This window comes from Micropterus salmoides, unplaced genomic scaffold (genome assembly GCF_014851395.1).
Source record: "Micropterus salmoides isolate LMB-PRFRI ecotype aquatic unplaced genomic scaffold, ASM1485139v1 Ms_hic_scaffold_23, whole genome shotgun sequence".
Lineage (NCBI taxonomy): Eukaryota > Metazoa > Chordata > Actinopteri > Centrarchiformes > Centrarchidae > Micropterus > Micropterus salmoides.
Window position 1 is genome coordinate 3,552,366 of NW_024041484.1, and position 19,833 is coordinate 3,572,198.

The following is a 19,833-nucleotide window of genomic DNA, read 5'->3' on the forward strand; positions in this document are numbered from 1 at the left end:
GTGCTTTTACGCACAAGCTACAGCAGCATAACTTCATTTATTATTTAAAACGCCAAAAACTCCCACAGGATCAGTCAGAATGCACTGACAGCAGCCTCTGATCATTAAAGGAAATTGTTAAAGAAAACACATGGAATTCTAGTTACGCATGATCCATGATGATAAAGAAAAAAGAAAACAGAAATATGGTCAATATTTTAGAGACCCCCAATAAGGGCTACCATCTTATTTAAAGGAGCCGCACCCTGCCAACAATTTTTTTCAAAAAAACAATGTTTTTCTGGTATCATAGCTACAGAGTGGCTGGATGATTTCTTGGATGAAAAGCTCCAAAGAAACTGGTATGTAGACCTTGAGCTGAGATTATTCAGTTGAATATACCTGTTTAAATGAGAACAATGGAACAAGAAAGTCATACAGTGTTTCTAGATGCTTTATTCATTCATTAACTGGTTTCATGCAAGCTGTGAACAAATGATTTCCAAATGCAAAGAACTAAAGAGGGAGCAAATACAGGAAGTGACCTAAAGGCACAGTACATTATTTGTCCATCATAAGATGCCACCTGTGACAGCTGACAGGAGCCCTTGCATAGGCAATTTCATTAAATCAACCTCTCAGTATCAAATATCACTTCAAAAATATACTCTAATAAAATATTTTTAGGTTAGAATATCAAAGGTTCTATATTATCTATATATGTCTGTGTGTTTGTGTGTCTACTATACAGCACTTCAGTCATGTTTAATTTACCCAGACCTAACAAATGAAAGGGAAATTATGATATCTGTCAACATGGATGTTACATTTTTGTCCATCATTTCCATTGTTGATAACATTTTCTTCACCCTCTCTGTTGGAGACAGCCGGGGAATGTGGATTCCAGCAAGAACAATGTTATCATGCGAGAAGAAGCACAAGCCAGCCTATTAAAAACGCCAACTTAACAGAAATCACCTCAAGCACTTATCTCGTCTGAATGTTGCTGAAGGTTACACAGAGAGTCGTTTCTTTGAACTCCCTGTGGCTATTGTGGCAAACTGCAGTTCATAAGGGAGAAAAATCTGAGAATAACACCCAGGTTGACAAATATTGCTTTTAGGAAAAAGGAGGAAGAAACACACAGTTTCAGGTTCCTGGGAATCAGCCTCACAGAGAACCTGACATGGTCTTCTCACATCTCCACACTGGTGAAGAAAGCTCAGATATGGCTGTATTTCTTAGGGAAACTTAGGAAGGCACAGTTTCTATACTAAGTACTTGTTAACTTTTACAGAAGAGGAATAGAACTTGTGGGAACTGTCTCTGTTAATAAAATTACAAAGAGTATGTTCTAGACCTGCTCTATATGAACAGTGCAATGAGATAACTTCTGTTATGAATTGACGCTATATAATAAAACTGAACTGAATGAACAGAAAGCATCCTGACTGGAGACATCAAACTGGCATGGGATGCGCACGACCGGTTTTATTTCTATGACTTATTATTTATCCACTCATGTGCTGTATATGATTTTTGTGTATACGTTTGTTATTGTGAGTAGCATAAAGGGAACTATAACGTCATCTTGTCATACAACCCTGTGTTGTAAAATGATAAATAAATCATCCTTGTACCTTTTGCTGAAGTTCCCTTTAAGGCAATCAGCTGACGCGGTGTGTTTTGCAGCTTTGACTGTGGCTACAAAATGGCATTTTGGAAGCGTGCACTTTCTCTTGTGCAGATTATACGTCAGACAATATTTCCCTGGTCTGTGTCTGAGGCCTGAGTGCTTTCATTCCTTTCGCAATATAACCACCTCTTCGATCTTTACACTGTGAATCACACACACAGAACCCCTCACTATTCTATACATGTGACTCCCCACACAGGCCCGCTCATCAGTCTGCTGGGGTTCCTGGGTCTTTCTTTCAGAGCTCTGTCTTCCCATCATTCACTGAGCTGCTGGAAGCTCCGCCCTCGGCCGTGGCGGTGGAGGAGGCTGAGTCTTTGGACTGGAAAGCCAATGAGGCAGAGTTAATGCAGTAGCGTTTCCCTGTGGGTCTTGGTCCATCATCAAACAGGTGTCCCAGATGAGCTCCACACTGAAACACCAAAAGGGAAAGACTTATGTGCAGCTCTTTGGCCTAGATGTACCGCTCAGCACGTCCATTTGTGATCTTGTTGGTTGTTTTAAAAGTGATTGTGTCAGCGCTGGCTGTTCAGATCACACCCTGGGCTAAATCAGAAATGTCCTAATATCACTCGTCACTCAGGTTTTGTGTGTATCAGGAATGATTAAAAAAAACAAAAACAAATATACTGTAGGACTGGGCATGGGGACAGACGTTTTACTGGATCCTGAAAATCCACATTTGATTAACTTTTTTATTTCTTCGTTTGTCTGTACTGGTAAAGGAGTAAACATCAGGACCCGTGAGGGTGCAATGCAGTGCTGTGTAGTGTACCTGGCTGCAGGTGGTCTCCACCCTGTGCATCCCATAGGAGAAATCATCTGTCAGAGTGATGGACTCCTCCTTCATGAGGTCAAAGAAGGACGGCCAACCTGAACACATGATGGTAACGTGTTAACAAGGTGCTAACACAGGGATTCAGTGACATGCAGAGGTCAGTGATAACTCATCAGACTGCACTGCTCATACGGTGTGTCTGAGAAAAAAAAATTAACCTCTTTACACATGTGAAATGACTACTGCATGCTTGTGTCCACACAGGCCTGGACACGCACCAGTACACCAGCAGAGCGAAGGCAATCCAATCAGCTCAAAATGTGAACATTCTGTTAAGACTGAATCAGAGAAGGCTGATTCTTGTCATTGTGGTGAAGTCTTACTGGATTATATTTTTATCTCCTCCACTTTTGAAGATTTGAAGAATATCAGACGCTACACTGAAGGAAAACAGAGTAGTGTTGATCAGTTGGTCCACCACTTGGGGCCAGACTGAAAGAAAATTTGGTACATACATTCATGGTGCCCAGACGATGAATCCTAATAACTTTGGTAATCCTCTAGCTTTTCATCTAGCGCTATCCTCAGGTCAAAATGATAACGTACCCAATACTTTGGTTTCAAACCGGATACTTGAAAAACTAACTTCCCGTCAGCCTCGACTGTACTTGTTAGCATGCAAAAATGCTAAGCTAAGATGGTTAACATGGTAAACACAATGCCTGCTAAACATCAGCACGTTAGCACTGTCATTGTGTGTGAGCTAGCATACTGATATTAGCATTTAGCGCAAAGCACCGCTGCTGTGCCTAAGTTCAGCCTCACAGAGCTGCTAGCATGGCTGTAAGCTCTCTATCCTGTTTAACGAAACGACTGCACTACATTGTGTCTGGCTCTGTATGTACTACATATTTCCACCAAAGTATATGAACAGATGTGTTTGTGAAGGTTAAGCATTACTTAACTGTCTTCCCTCTTAGCCCACTATGAGTTTGACAAACCAGCTCTGAGGATTTGTTTTTGTCATGTTTCCACATAGATGCTAAGCTTTACTCTCACTTCTCTGGGGGAACCCAACCTCCTCACTGAGGAGTGAAACACCTGATTTTCATCCAGGAGATCCGTGTGAAATATATAGTCAACAGTGAGTTCTTTTTAACTTTACCGTCAAGCAAAGCATCTTCCAACAGTTTTTTTGTGCTGACAACAGATTGAAAATTCATCCTCAGCTCATTTACTGTATGATCAGTGTGGTAACAGATACTGTACTCTGTGGCTGTGCTTTACTAGTATCTAATGACGGTATGCAGCATGCTGTCTTATCTACCCATCTATCTATCCATCTCCCTGAACAGTGTAAATTATTAGCGAGAAAATCCTAGCCTTCTTCTAATTTACAGACTTTGGAGGAGAAATGACAAAGATAGAAGTCAGTTTTGGGTCAGCTATTGGAAAATGTCAGTATTTGCAGCGGTACATAACAAAAAAGAATTTCAAGCTTCAGAGATGCGACCTGCTCGGGGAAAATAGAGCCAGCTTGTAAAGACAGCAGAGTGGAGAAAAGAGCTGCAGGTGAGAAACTGGACGAGTTTCAACTTACCTGATCCTGAGTCAAATTTGGTGTTCGAGCTACAAAAAGAAACACAAATGGCAATTAGGAAAATAATTGCTTATTTCATGTTTTTAAAAAAATACTGCCTAATCTTTCTTCACATTATTCTTTATATTGTAGTGGAGTATTATGGCCCCCAACATCCAGTTTTTCAATTCAAGATTTTGTCATGTAGCCAGAATTTACACCGTCACACACACACCAAGATTTTCACACAAAACATATGAAGAGTTTATAAAATATGATGTTTTGTTATAAATTAAACTACCCAACAGCTTCTAAGGTTTGGCTGGACACAACAAGCATTATGAAGGGATCCATTTGGGCTCTGGGTAACATTTCAAACTATTTACAAACCAATCAATCAATTAATAGAGAAAATAATGAGCAGATAATTCCATATTAAAAAACATCATTGGTTGCAGTCTGATACGAAACAGTTAAAAACTGAACACCGCCTCAACAACTACAACAGTAAAGTCCTGATTTTACATGAATGTGTGAGGAATAATAATCTAATGATAGAACATATGTATAATAGCATAACAGTCACTGCGGACAGTTTACTACTTTCAGTACTACTTTTAATTACTAGCCTACTTTTATTTACCTACTTTTACAGAGTGGTATTAGTACTTTTACTTTAGTACAGGATCTGAATGCTTCCTTCACCACTGCAGCTCTTACCTGAACAGTGGGGTCCCACAGACAACACAGGTGTAGGTCCCCTCCTCTTTATGGTGTGCGAACTCTCCAGCGAAGGCACTGTGGAAAACGAAGGCATTTTTAAAACTGAAAGGCTCCACACGATGAACAAATAAGTGATGGTTAAACATGTACAACAATAAATACTGTATTGATGGAAAATACTGTATGCTAAATTATGCTAAGTTTTGTCTCAAAACCACCTTACTACAAAACTGTGATGGAAACAGACAGATTAAAGCAGCTGCTTGTAACAACTGAACATACAATGCAAAACCCTGTATTGCCCCGCTAAGCCCCGCCCACCAAACCCACAAGAAGGAGCTGGTTGTCCTGCATATTATCTTTTTCACCAACACCCACCTTCTCGAAAACAGTCTGGAAATTTCCACTGGGAAATTCTGACCTATAATAATTCTGACCTCAAAACCAGTGTCTGCACCGACACCTAAACGGCACGGCGGGACAACTAAATGTAAACGTGCTGGTGGTCACAGCTGGTGCTACCTCTCAGTTCCTCTCTCCTGGGTAACATGGTACTGCATCGGCGTGAGGCGTTTCCTCAGCTCCTCCTGAGGGAAGCTCACTGGCCATGTCTTCTTAGTCCTACATGCTCCTGAGGGGCAAGGTGAGGGAGGGGGGACAAGAAATATTAACTATGCAGGTCTTTCTGATAGCACCAGGAAGGAAAAAGAGCTGCGTATTAACACTGTCACTTAAGTCCAGATATTTTTCTACATATAACATCTTTCCTCGGTCTCAACATCATGCTCAGACAGATATAATTAAAAGCAGGTGGGTCAAAGATACAGTATAACAATGACAAATAAACAGTGTTTTCATTAGACTTATTTTTGTCTGAGAATATTGGACATTCATACTTTTATATCACCGGATTTTTATTCCACTGTGTTTACACATCGATAGATTCAATATTTTATGTTCTTATCCATTTCAATGCAATGGGGTTTTAGTGGGAAGCAAGTGTGAAATAAAAACTAAAATTGTACATAAAGAGAAGACAGGATTATGCCATTAATAATATAAATATATACACAGATAACCAAAATAAAATAGAAACTTGCTGTTAAAAATACAACTAACTATGAAACACTGCAACTTTATTTTTATGACTCTAAAAGTGTATCTAGGTCACCCACTGGCCCTCAGGTTGTGGCATGTTGATACACACTGAGCAGCAATATACTCTGTCTCCTTTGGGTATTTTTAATGTCGTGAGCTCATTTAGTTCTTTGGAATCTGAGATTACAGAGCTGAGGTGAAGTGAATGTCTTACATTGTGGCTGGAAGTGCATCTCTGTCTCAGCCTCTCCTATGTTATATATTCTGGTTTCTTTTGGTTGCCATGATTTTTAGTGTCTTCCTTTTTGATGTCCAGTGTGTGGTCACTGAGTCAGTACCCGGTTAGGATCTGTCTCTGACAGTAGAGAGAGATTCTGCTGATTCACCATCTCTTTTAGGGCCAGAGAACCTTCTGGTCTACTTTGGCTTTTAGCTTCTTCTTTCTATGGTTCAAGTTTCTTTACATTGCGTTATAGTTTGGTTTCCTATGATTGGTGTTGCTGTGAGACGGGTGGGAGTGCGTCTTAGAGGGCAGTTAAGTCCCTTATTCACCAGATGGTACCAGCTCAACTCACAATTTACTCATTTTTTGGTTTTCCATTTGGCAAATCTTATTTTTTTTTGGTATCACCTCATGTCGAGGTTTCAAGTGAGCTAAGTAAATAGGTGACGTGAAAACACTGCAGACTACTGACTGGTCAGAGAGAATTGTCATTATTCACTGCATCATCACCGTGCGCGCCAGACAGGGTGTCCTGAACAAATCCGCCATTTTTAATAGTTTAGCCAGAGATTGCAAGACAACAAATGTCACGTTGAAGATTATGTCTGTACTATATCAGCAGTGGAAAACAGAGGACGGGGCACCAAAAGAGAGTTGAGGCGAGTTGAGCTGTTACCAGCAATGGTTAAGCGCCATTGGCATAATGAACTCTTTTCTGGGCTCAGCTCTTGGAGGGTGTCTAAGAGGCTGGTTTTAAGTTGATATGGTAATTATCAGTGGGTTTCTGCCTGATTCTGCCTGTCTCTACGTGCATTTGTTGGGTGTTTTTCTGTGTACGTGTAAAATGTATCTGCAGAATTCTGAACGTAAAGATTCTTTCTTCATTCTCTTATTTTCTACATGTGGTTTTTTCAGACATGGTAAGTACATCTTGAAGCAATTCTGCAGCGCCAGCGTCAACTTCTGAACACACTTGCTCTGACACTTTTCTCCTCGGATATAAGGGAACTGTCACTGCTTCATCATGCAGACACACTTACTGTGCAAGGATAAAAAAAAACAACTACATCTTGTTTTTTTCCAAAACAGAAAAAGAACCTATGAGCAATAAAACCTTTTAACACTAAGAGTACATTTCTTAAACAAAGCCAAAACCACTCAGAGCATGCAAGCTGCAAGGTAGCCAAGCAGTGAATCACTTGATTATTCTGTTAGCACTTGATAATTCAGCTGTGTGCCAGCCGCATGTGAGCAGAGCTACAAACTCAACGGATACTGAACTTGAGGGAGATATATATGAAGGTATCATTGGAGCAACTGAGCACCTGTGACAGTGGGATTTGTAGTTGTAGAAAATAGTCACACATGTGTATCAGTAAATTTGAAGTCACAAAGAAAAATGCTTTAGGAGTTGCAAACGTTGTAGCTCTTTGCTCTCTCAAAATGAGCTCATTTGATTGACAGGGTTAAAAGGTTCTCTGAAAAGTGCCCGCCCCTGGATTTACGGATACAGAAATGACTTTTGCTCCAGATTTCACTGAGATATGTGGTTCAAAAGTGAGCGCACTGGGACCTTGTCATTTGTGAGGGATATAATATCTGTTTGTACAGCCTCCTGTGTATTGTATTTGACTATATTTCTTTGCATTGTGAGCCAAGATTATCAGGATAAAATAAAACTGGACTTCAAAATCAGGTCACATTTTTTCAACAATGAGCAAGAATCGCATCAAGTATTCAGTATCATAATTGCAGTGCCTGGAAGTGTTTGTTTGACACACTTGCCACAAACACAAATGGGTTGTTGTAAAAATGATTGAGGCCTAATAGCCACCTCAGTTCAGGTTTGGTTCAGTTTGAGAGCTCTCAAGCATCCTTCACTGCAAACATTTGATCCCCGTTCTCTCCGAGGACCGATCAAATTTAAGAACAGAACTGAAAAACACACGCAGACAGGGACAATAAAGACATGCTGACACACCAGCCAGGTGTTAAGGCTTTAAGAGAGGTAGAGCACAGCAGGCACACAGCACCCAGTCAGTGGACCTGAGGGAAGACTGCAGGACCTCAGAGCTACAGGTTGGCTCTTGGTTATTAGATGCAGCAGATTGAAGCCCGACATGGCTGTTGGAGAGAGAAGTACTCCACGCGCCACAAGAACCAAACACCCCTCAGCAGGGCTACAACCAAGGACTGGGCTGGATGAAGGGGAGCAGACAGAGGGAGAAACAACACAAAAATAACACAGGTCAAGATATTTAACAGCATTAGAAGCAAAATATGGAATAAAAGCGCCGGCCATCAGGAGCTGTTTGGGATTCTCACTGTTCAGAGTTTGATGGACATTGGTTAACAGGCATGAGGAACGTGGACACACCTGGAAAAACAAAAACATGAATACCTTATCCTGCATGGGTGACTAATTTGTTCTGTATAATCCACATACCCAGTTTAGTTCGTGTAGTTCTTTCACATGGTGGCGGCTAAAGCTTAAATCACCATGGAGTTCAATAAAATGCTAATTTAATTAAAGAACATCTATACTCAAAGTAAAATCCAGTCCATCTGCACCAAACTACAATCACAGATTTTTGAATGCTGAAAACACGTTCACTCTTAATGGATATCCCAATGGAAACACAGCTGATGATAATAAAGAAGATTATTACAACAGGAAGATTTTATAGTGTCACACATTTCAACATAACTCCATATGTTCCCTGACCAGAGAACATCATAATGAACACTCTCATATAGAGCGTTATTTTTTTTCTCCACTTTAGGTCAAGTCCCATCCTACCATGCTGTGATTGGCTAGCTCGTTGCTTTGGTGGGTCCTTGCGATTGGGTGCTAGTTCCACTTTTCTGTCGACACTAATAATACATCTCTGTAGATCCTTTATCTACAGAGATGCAATTCAATTTAACCCCTCGTTTCCATAACAAATTGCTTCTCAGCAAATCATATATTCATAACCATAACTTTCTTCAATGAACGGACTACACTCGCCCATTTGTTGCCAAGGGTTGGAGAACCGTAGCCTACCTGAAAACAGAATAGGTAAAATTATTTAAATTGAAAGCATTTCAGTTAAAATGACTTTTTTTTTATCCAAGGAAAAGCCTATGCTTATAATGTTAATGTATGGCCCTGAGAAGTATTAGTGTCACTGTGGCAAATTAACTAAATCAGATCTTTCCTATTTCATAACAAAGACAATCTGGAAAACTATAATGTGCATTTCCTAAAGAAAATGCGTGTGAGAGCTGGAAGCTGTTAGCTGTCAGCTGCTGCTCCAGCAATCCTTTAGCGCCACAACCTGAAGTTGGATCAAATGCCACAGACTTCACCGTCTGTACAACTTGCTGAATTTGGTTACCATGCTCTTAGCATGATTCGAAACTGACAACCTTTGGATCTGAATAATCACAGAAGTGGCAAGCTCCTAAACCACTCAGATACACTGATGGCTGACAAAAGATAAATACTTTTTATAATGCATTTCAATCTGAATGCTAAATAATAGCAAGAGTGCAGTGAGAGTTGCACTAAACGATGGTACATGATTTACAGAATCAGAAGTATAAAGAGCGACTGTGTGCCAGCTCTCATCAATTAGTAAGTAGCAGGTGAGGGAGTACCTAGGATCGCTAGATCTCTACCACCCTAGGGGCATAGCTGCACTCACAGCTAGCATCCAATAACAAGGAAGTAACAAGTACTAGCCAGCCACAGCAAAGTAGAGCCAGACTGGACGCAAAACAAATTCACACACACGAAAACACAAAAACACACTAACACACACTAACACACACTAACACACACTAACACACACAAACACACACACACACACACACTAACACACACACCTTATAATTTACATGGTTTGATTTTCAAATAAAACACCTTTTTTGTTTTTTTGATACTGCACATTGCTGCAGCTCCTCTTTTCACCCTGTGTTGAAGGCTTCGTTTTAGCTATGGAGTGATACATCTTGTCTCTAAATGATCTTTGTTGGGAGTTGCACATGCTCAGTTCCTAGTTAAGGACTACTAGCCAATCAGAAGCAGAGAAGGGCGAGTCAGTGAGAAGTCGGTAAACACGGCTTTGGTTCATCTGTAGGCTACATGTTGCCAGGCTGGTTGGCAACATGGACTGGAGCAAGAGTTTCAGAGTGGTGAGTTATTAATCTGTAACAAAAGTATCTTTCATCCATAAAGTTTTAACTGAGCTCTGTCTCTACATCACAGGAACAACTTTATGTCCACTGACTGCCTGGAGGGTAGCTAGTGTTTGGAAGGGAGAGGAGAGCTGTGTGCTGCAGCTCACTGTTTTTCCACCAGTGTTTTTGAGGGCGTGTCGGACTAGCCGTTCAGCGAGCATTATGACACGTATTTTCATTGTGTCGTCACAAGAAAGGGAAGTAAAGGCTGGACTACAAACGTGCTGTTTTCAGGCAGTTCAGAGCAGAGTTTTCTGTGGGAGATGGGAACTCCTTTTGGGCTGGACTTTGGGCTTTTTCGCTTTGCAAACCTGTTACATTCACAAAAAAGATATATAACTCAATAAAGGAGAGGGAAAAAGCCAAAGAGCATAATACCACCTCTGCCTCGTTTTTAAAAGTTATTATAAAGTCATAACCCCAAAATCCCAAATGGCCCATGAAATAAGAAATAGTAACCCTACATTATAAACATTAAAAAGCATCAAGAGGGCAAGTGGATTACAGCAAGTGTTTCCCCAGGTTGACTGATTTGGAGGGCGGATGGGCGGATGGGCGGATGGGCGGATGGGCTGCTGAGAGGACTGTGTGTGTGTGTGTGTGTGTGTGTGTGTGTGTGTGTGTGTACACGGAGTGGAGCAGAGCAGGTGACTGCTCGAGGTGGTGACAACTCATTACGTTACATAGCGCTGAAATAACCCATAGTACACATATATAAACAATGAACACATATAACACAGGAGTGACATCATTAACAGATTTTGTACTATGGTACTTTGGATGAGGTGTTAGTGATTTTAAGCAGCTTATTCCTGTTGGTGAGAGAGAGCATGGTGAACTAGCAGCACATTGCAAGAGGATGGTTCAATCATACTACGGTACAGGAGAAGCAGTAGCTGTGGTTTGCTGTGACTTAAACCAACAGTGAGAAAACTATAAAGCGCTATGACGTTAGAAGACAAGGACACAGTGGATATTTTATAAGCACAGGCCAGTAAAGGGCAGTGTAAAAGGCTATAGGCTTAAGCTAATACGGGTGACAAGCAAGTTATACCATTCAACATGGCTGGAGCTGAATTAAACATCACAGCCTGCTGAGAGGGAGTTTGGGCTTTTAGGGAGGGGCGGAAGACAAAACAAGTGTTATTGTGAAACGGCATGCGGCACAAGAATTGTTAACTTGTTTTTCTAATGATTGGAAGGCAAAATTGTAATTTGATTTGATTAATTGCACAGCCCTATGTTAATGTGCTGCACACAGTTGTTTTTATATTTCATAGTTATGTTTGGGCTTGAGGAGGGTACCAAGTCAGTTCAAGCCAAAAGGCTCAAGTCCAGTTAAAGTTAGATAGGTATAGCTAAAGAGTCAGGGGTGTTAAAGTCGAAGTAGAATTGCAAGTCTTTGTTGATTTTTTTCCAGATGACAAGTGGGGCTGATATCCCCAGTCTGCTGCAGCGAACACTGTCTGTGTCTAACTGGGGCAAACCAGTACTTTCAATGAAAGTATGAAGGGCTGTGTGATAAGCTCAACAGAGACAGTAGCCCAAATGTGGAGAAGAGAGTGAACGAGGAAAGGTCTTCAGCGTAATCTGATTCACTGTATACAACAAAAACACTAATATGTGTATTAAAATAACTGCAAAAATATTTACGCCCGCCCCCAAAAGGGCGCTCGCATAAAAGGCCTCTCCGTCTCAAAATCCCGGGTTGAATTTCAGTCCCAGTACATCCCTGGCGCTCAGCTTTGGTGAGTGAAAGCAGTTTTGATCATCCAGCCTTTGTGGTGCTGGTCCGTGCAGTGGCTATACTGTTGTGCTGGGTCTCTCGATATAAATGGTGACCAGGATCAGTGTGTCCATGCTTATCTATTACAGTTGTTGCCCTAAAAAGGTCAGTCTGTCTGAAATCATCAATTTTAGAAAACATTTGCATACATTAAAACATTAACCTTTGATCTGCTGCTGGTCTCCCTACACAGGGTCCATCTTTCCATTCATTTGAATGGCCAGGATAACTTTAACTGACAACAGCTTCAACATACTGTACGTATACTGTCAAAACAGCTACAGCAACTGCACAGTCAACAACATGAACTAATGCATGAGAACTAGGGTTGTTACCAGTACCAAACCCAGTACCCTTAAAGTGATACTGATACCAACAGAGTACTTCATTTGATACCTTGCATAAAATGTCACCTGATTAGTAGCTTATTATTATTTTTATTGTTGTTATTGGACAAGCAAGGTTATCTATATTATTTTTCTCTTGTTTCAAATAACTGCTACATAAAAAGTATAGGAAAATTTAATTAGATGACTCCTCATCCTAATTAGGTCATCCTCACTGGTAGTATTAGCCTATAAGGGGAAAGACTACAGCTTGAGAGTTATTTTATATTTGAATGAGAGAGGAGTGAAATAGTTTAGTGACCAAATAAGTTGTGGAAAACTAATTTAAGGTATTTTTTTGATACTTGTGTTGAAAGTAAACAACGGAAGATTATTTTATTAACTTTCGTTCAATAAACTGAATTGAAAGATCTTCGCGAGCGCTTTTTCCTTTAGTGGTGAGCTGCAAACCTCCGAAAATACGACAGTCACAAGAATAAAACATGAAAGCAGTCTGTTTAAACAAGTCACTAAACTACAGAGGAATAGAGAGGGTGGACGTCTAGCTGATCAAACCAACTACACGTGAAGCAGCCGCAGCGGCACAAAAACCTTTAATTGATGTGATGGAACGCCGCGATCGATCAGTGACAAGTGATGAGCAAAGCAAAAAATGTAAAGAGAAATGTTAAATGATACCAGAAGACACGTGTCTTATCCACTGCTCCATCACCACCCTTTTTTTATACAGTTTATGGTGCAGGCACAGAGGGCGAAAAAAGGCGTGCTCTTCTCTTTTAGGTGTGTTGTTTGCGTATTTGGCTGCAAGCAAAACTATACAAATACAATTTTTTTGCCTCAATCTGGTTACAAAAAGTAGGCCTAGGTATTGACTGAAGTACTGGTTTGACTGGAGATGTATCAGTTCTAACTTACTGGATACTGGGCTGTTTTGGTTGGTACCATAAAAGGTACCGAGCACCACCCATCCCTAATGAGACCTGAAGGAGCTGAAGAGGGAGAGACAGCGCCTGGACGAGAGAGAGCTATGACCCACGACCAGTTCATTATAGATTGTAATAATGCAGCACAGTGAGAATCCAGACGTTTCATAGAGGAAACCAGCCTATAAAACATGGATCTAGATTATATAGATGTATTTAATACAGCAGTATTGTATATTATGTGGGTCACGTTAGTTACAGTGGGAGAAGCTGGGTACCTGAGTGAGGTTTAAACCACAATGAATCTAAATTGAATGTTAAGAAGCAAACAGCAGCAGGTCCGAGCTCAGGGCTCTACACTAACCTTTTTCCCAAGGAGCACATGTGCTCCTAAATGAAAAGATTTAGGAGCACACAAAGAAATTTAGGAGCACAGCGAAAAATATTCAAGCAACACAAAGTTTAACAACTATTTATTATATAAATATTTATATTTATTTTTTAGAATCTTTGTTTTGTAACGGGCTGCTCAAGCCGAGATTTCCCCGTGGGCTCTGGTGACTAGCTGGCTTTTTTTCTGCCAGAGTTTCGCTTTATGTTGCGTCCTGCCCGCTACTCAGGGCGGGGTTTTTTTGAACAATTAGTGGCGCGATGCACCACGATGGGCGGGTGGGGGGGCACTATGGTAGGTTGTAGTTACTCGCACATTCTGCTCGTAAATCATTTTTCCAGTTCGCACGTATCGATTTTTAGGGGCATATGCGAACAAAATGGTCGCACTGTAGAACCCTGGAGCTACTGTAGCGTTAGCTGGCTGCCCTGCCTTACACCCCGGTAGGCTAACATTTGTTGTTTTACAGTTACATCCTTTTTTGCAGGCTAATTCAACACTTTGACATACATACACCAGATAGTAATGTGGTAAGTGATACAACTTTGTAACGATGATGCTAGCAACAGCTCAGCGTTAGCTAACGTGACTCTCTCCATGACTTTCTGATGTGACAGTTCACTGACATCATCTGAATCTCGTTTGATCTGATGGGCTTTTAGCACATTAAACTTTACTGTTGTTTTTATCCTCACGTGGAGTTTATGTTTGAGTCTGTAGTGTGCTGGGAGCTGGTTGTTTTATGGTTTTAGTGGACTGCATGTCGTTAGCTGCGGTGTTGTCGCTGTTGTCTTAGAGAGGCTGGGGAGAGCACAGAGGTCATTTTCTCAGTTGTGTTGTATAATGAACAATATGAGTTCCATAACCATAACCATCCACAAGGAATTTCCCTTTGGGGATCAATAAAGTATTTCTGATTCTGATTCTGGTCATTAATATGCTGCTATATTAGCCTCACTCTTCTGCTGCAGGTTTTTCCCGCTTTCAGACACCAAAGCATTAGTGAGGTCTGATATTAGCTGATAAGGCCTGGCTCACAGTCTGCGTTCCAGTTCATCCAGAAGGATGAGGTCAGGGCTCTGTGCTGGGAAAACTATTTCTACTTATCGTTTTGTCCTTTTGTTCATATTTACAAAACCACTGCAGAAAGGTTTGCACAGGTAAAAACGAAGAAATACAACACCTCTAAAAATTCCATCTTTTAGTCTCACTTCAAGCTCTAGCACAATATGATTGATGCAGCCAACAATCAAGGCTGTTATATTTTTTATCCCTTTACAGAAATGATCTACTCTTAGGAGTTTACAAGTTCACCAAAAGTCATTCACTTACTGATCTTTGTTTCTGCTGCTACTCAATGTTTCCCCATGTACAGCCGTCTTTTAGCAGGACAAATCCACACTTGCAGCCCCCAAAGTGTCTTCTCTTCAACCAAATTCAGCAGCAGAAAACTTTCGTTTCACTTTCCATTACTTTCCAGACGTGTGCAAAGTGTGTTTAAACAAACTGGTAGCAGGATTAGCCTGAACCAGTTCCAACAGACGCAGTCCCCCATTCCTCCTACACCAAACTCTCCAAGTGGCACTACGCATTGCTCTCCAGGCATCATGATCATAGATGGACTAAAACATGCAAAACACAGATAAGTTCTTCTAATAAGCACTACGGGCTACAGCGTCCTGTCACACCTGGACATGTGCACATTAAAGCTAACAGGTTACTCTACCTAGAAGAGCAGCAGGCAGTGCAGGGTGGCAGACTGAGCTGCTGCCTTGCCCAAGGGCACGATGGCGGGCCACAAAGAGCGCACGTCTGAAGAGGACAGCCATGAGACACACAGTCACACTGAAGAGAGAGAGATACAGAGACTGTGATTTAGAAGGTAGAACTGATCCAACATATCTGCCCATTACTGTACATTTCTGAGTCTAGCATAGAATAATTCCCTGACTAACAACAAACAGTGTGGTCACTGCCCCAGGTGAAGGTTAGACTGGATTTAATCTCTTTGAATCAATGATTTGCCACCGTATGACAAAATATTCACATAATAGACAGATATTCAAAGCCAAAGAGCCTAAATCCAAGAGGAAAACCTCACTCTGTTTGAGCGAGGTGCTTTGGGCTCTACAAAGATGGCCTTATATAGCAGTGTTTTCAGGAGTGTGGGACTATTATTAACCCGCAGAACAACAGTCTTCCGTGGCGTCTTCCACAGATGAGGCAACTCTTCAGATGGAGGTCTCGGAGATGGGAACGTCTGACTTGGTCAAAGCACAACTCAAAGATGTTCGGGTGAGTGACTTTTGGATCAGTGTGGTTCCCCGGGCTCCATTCAGAAGCACGAGTGGTCCTGCAGTGCTCTTACTCACAATGTTCCCCTCCACATTCACATGAGAGTCATCATTGAACTCTTCAAAAACCGGGAAAAAAGCAGGCCGTCTAATGCGCGTCTTGGCCAGTGCCTCAGGATTGCCTCATCCCGTCACTAAATGAACATCCATTTATTTCTGTCCATTTGTCAATGTGATTGTGGTATAGTAATAATAACAATACTAATAGTTAGAGCCTGACTAAAAAAAATGTTCATGTCAATAATTTGGGCCGAAATGAGATAAATCAGTATCGTTGATTATAACAGCCGAAGAATGTCAATTAAAAAAGAAACGGAGAGAAGGAAAACGGATCCTTCAGTCATGTTAGGATTGTTGTTGTTGCATAGTTTGTCCACTAGAGGGCATTCGGCTGCTCCCCTGTTGGCAGCATGACGCCACAAACGCACGACAAAACACAACAATCAGCGGTCAGGATCAAAATAAACTTTAATGTCCCCTGAGGGAAATTTGTCTTGGGCAACAATACCACGCAAGACAGATTTTAAAATCCTCAAATATTAATATGTGTATCGGTCGGGCTCTACAAATAATTTCATTTGCATAGCACTTATACTTCAGATGCAACAGAGCTCAATTAAAAAGAACAGCTGAAATGAGAGTGCAGGAACTTTGGACAGGGCAGTACTACTAAAACTAAAGGAAACTCTGGTTGCTCGAATTTAATACAGGATTATAAAGAAATGTAAGGAGGAGACATTTTGACTCGTCATAGAATGAAAGCACAGTTATTACTAATAACATCAACAGTGGCTCCGTTCTATTTAAATGACCCAGTGAGCCAGCATGCACACTTAGGCAAACGTAAACACCCAAATAATCCTTTAAAGCGCAGCAAGCATTAGTGCTGTGCAAACCTTCTACCTGTGGGAGCCAAACATAAGAACGAACAAGACCAACAACAACATTTAGAATAATTGAGTCGACATTTTACCCTTTATAATGCTAAATACCACGGTACTTGATTTAGCACTGATGAGCATTTTATGTTACACCCCTGTCTCGTCAACAAAATATAAAAAGGTTATTCTGGAGTTTTCATTGTAAACTACTGTATATATATCTATACACATTTCAAACAGTATATTAAAAGCACTTCCTACCTCCTTAGCTCTTGAATTATTGTGAATCTACCCTTTTTACATTCTTTCACATCAGTTTCTCACCCTCCTCTTCTGGGAAGAGAAATTACGTCAGCAGGCGATCACGTGCTGTGATACAAGTGGCTTTTCCTTCAGGCTGGTGAAGGTATGGCAGGTGTGGCTGAGTGAAAGTTGTGAATTCATTTCATGTATTCACAGATCTTTTTATTTGTGGAACGTGTGTATTTGCTAAATATCTGAGGCTTTTTTATATTTGCAGATTTCACATTTATCCACAGATTGTCAGTCTGTTCCCACAAATTAGAGTGAGACAAAATCGATCTCCACACAATCCACTATAAAAATAAATCCAAGTAAACGGCTACAGATATCTATGTTGCAAGCAAATGACTGGGACTTCCAGGTTGCTACGAAATCCCATCAGCTTTGTCCACTGAGGGAAGAAGCTCACCAAGATTTGCAGGTCTTGGGCTCTGTGCACTGCTGTGCCACTCTGCTGCAGAATGAGGTCAGCCAAACAACGCCATACCAAACAATGAAAAACATTCTGCCACAGCTTCCTCTGGCGCTGGCAGGAGCACAGGAACTAAAGCTGGGAGGGGCAATCCACGGTGCTTTGTTATTTTGTCACTCAACTCCAACTACAGCAAAAACTTTAAATTATCAGCTCACGTGGGGTGCCACATATTAAACTCTATTGGTAAACCAAAGAGTTGAAAGGTTTGTCCCTCTGCAGGGGCAGATATGAGTGCAGACACAGAAGCCTGCACATCCAACTGTCCAAGAGGTGAAGTGGAGCTGCGGTGGCAGCCTCGGCCGCTAGATGGCAGTAAGGCGCAGTTTAAAATACCTTGAGGTTCACCATCATTCCGGGACGTGTTTATGTAATGAGTTTTAGAAATAAATTACTTGTATTTACCCCCCAATAAAAACACCGAATATAACAAAAAATATGTGCATTCTGGCGTCATCACGGAACATGAATTACAAGGTAAAATCATGTTTGACTACAGGCTTCATTTTCTGCACCCTGCTTACGTTAACCTGTGTCACCAGCAGCTTACGCCATACTGAAACATCCAAGTGTTGTTAGGAAGTTAGCGTTAGTCCACAAAATACAACAGACGTTTCCATACCGGAGTAGAGCAGCAGCAGAAACGCGACGGCGAGGAGTTTTGTCGCTAGCGATGATCTTCCGGTAACAGGTCGGTACATAAAGCAGACCAGGAACAGACACAGCCTGAAATGCTAACACGACCCGTCCCGTCGACCAACAGGCTGTGTGTGTGTGTGCGCGCGCGCGGGTGTGCGTGCGCGTGCGGGTAGAGTGACAGGAGACCCGCACATCTCCAATTATGGGCAGGACCCCACTCAGGTTCCGTCTGCCGTCTGATAGCAGCCTCATGACGCGACCGGACTGACAGAAAATAGCTTTTTCTGACGAAGCTAACGAAACACAATAAAATGTCACAGTGTGCATCGTAAGTTTATGGTGGAATGTCTAACGCGCTAGGCTACTGTGTAAGCCTGCACCAGTCTATGGCCTGCACGCGTTATGTAATAGTGAATCTTGATTTGTCTATTCCATGAGTTTCCCACTGAAAGTATCTCTGTCCTTTGGGAATAAACTGTGTCATCACGGGTATTAAATCCCAGAGGGGTCAGTTTAAATTGAAAAATAATAATATGAATAAATGCTAACAGCATTTATTATAAAACAATAAAATATTAATTAAATACTCATATCATTATATCATTTGTAACTTTTCCGCATTAAAATGTATAATAACAACTTGACCTGTTATTTATTTTGCTGAGTTTGGTACTTACATTATCCCAAATGTTTCCAATTATTTTCAAACCCAGAAAAATCTGTAAATGTAATTCCATTTGATCGCCTGTCAATTGCGTCAGATCCCCTTACTACTCGAAACCTGTGTCTGCCGGAAAAACACAGTATTTTAACGTTCAACTGCTTTATTCGGTGTTCTTCCCGTTTTTATTCATCTGATCCGTTTATTTTAGAGAGGAGGGGACCTCTGCGGATAATTCGGCTCACGATAAAAACCTCCCGAATGTCAGGATCTTAAATTATAAGAGAAAACAAGCTGAGCAAACGTTATCAGCAAGCTCGGCTCGCAGCCCCTTTGGGACGTCCTTTGTACACCGAACAGAGTCGAAAATAAACATTTTTTACGCGAAACCGCTTTATACAGGGGACACCCCTGGTTTTATTCACTTGATCTGTTTGTTTTGAAGTAGATGAGACTTCGGCCAATAATTCGGCTACTGATAAAAACCTGGGTGAACTCTGAAGGAAGGAATCCTGACCAGGAGAAGCTGACGGTGCTGAAGACAACAACTCCCATGATGCCCGCTACTTCACGATTTAATAAGTGGATTGGATTTAACAATTGAGCGGTTGTCTGTAGATAGATATATTATGCAAGTGGCTGCATGTATGTCACATAATGTAACCAACCTTTGATCACAGCCATAGACTGGATACACAGTTCACAGCAGAGGACGTTTTCAACTTCTGATTATACAGCATAGATATTTTTTAAAACATTTGATCTTTTATGGAAAT

At 41.2% G+C, this 19,833-nt stretch overlaps 1 protein-coding gene across 6 annotated transcripts; it reads right to left on the minus strand.

Moving 5' to 3' along the window:
- Positions 1–415: 415 nt before the first annotated feature.
- Positions 416–19,413, minus strand: msrb3 (methionine sulfoxide reductase B3). Of its 6 annotated transcripts, none has more exons than XM_038739345.1 (7): positions 18,380–18,663; positions 15,474–15,592; positions 5,278–5,386; positions 4,753–4,830; positions 4,054–4,082; positions 2,451–2,548; positions 416–2,087 (listed from the first exon to the last, which is right to left on the minus strand). In XM_038739345.1, the coding sequence occupies exons 1-7, from the start codon at positions 18,646–18,648 to the stop codon at positions 1,914–1,916; spliced, it is 876 nt and encodes a 291-aa protein (XP_038595273.1). In that variant the 5' UTR covers positions 18,649–18,663; the 3' UTR covers positions 416–1,913. The 6 variants fall into 6 exon arrangements, with proteins under 6 accessions (XP_038595273.1, XP_038595272.1, XP_038595274.1 ...); XM_038739344.1 differs by lacking the exon at positions 15,474–15,592 and adding an exon at positions 8,123–8,274 and having other exon boundaries at positions 18,380–18,533; XM_038739346.1 differs by lacking the exon at positions 15,474–15,592 and adding an exon at positions 8,123–8,269 and having other exon boundaries at positions 18,380–18,532.
- Positions 19,414–19,833: the final 420 nt, after the last annotated feature.

Coding starts and splice junctions, on each gene's coding strand:
- msrb3 (XM_038739345.1), bottom strand. CDS start 18,648: ATGAGGCTGCTATCAGACGGCAGACGGAACCTGAGTGGGGTCCTGCCC. Junction 5,387..15,473: donor ACTGCCTGCTGCTCTTCTAG/GTAGAGTAACCT, acceptor CTTGCCCCTCAG/GAGCATGTAGGACTAAGAAG. Junction 2,088..2,450: donor TGGAGACCACCTGCAGCCAG/GTACACTACACA, acceptor TTGGTGTTTCAG/TGTGGAGCTCATCTGGGACA.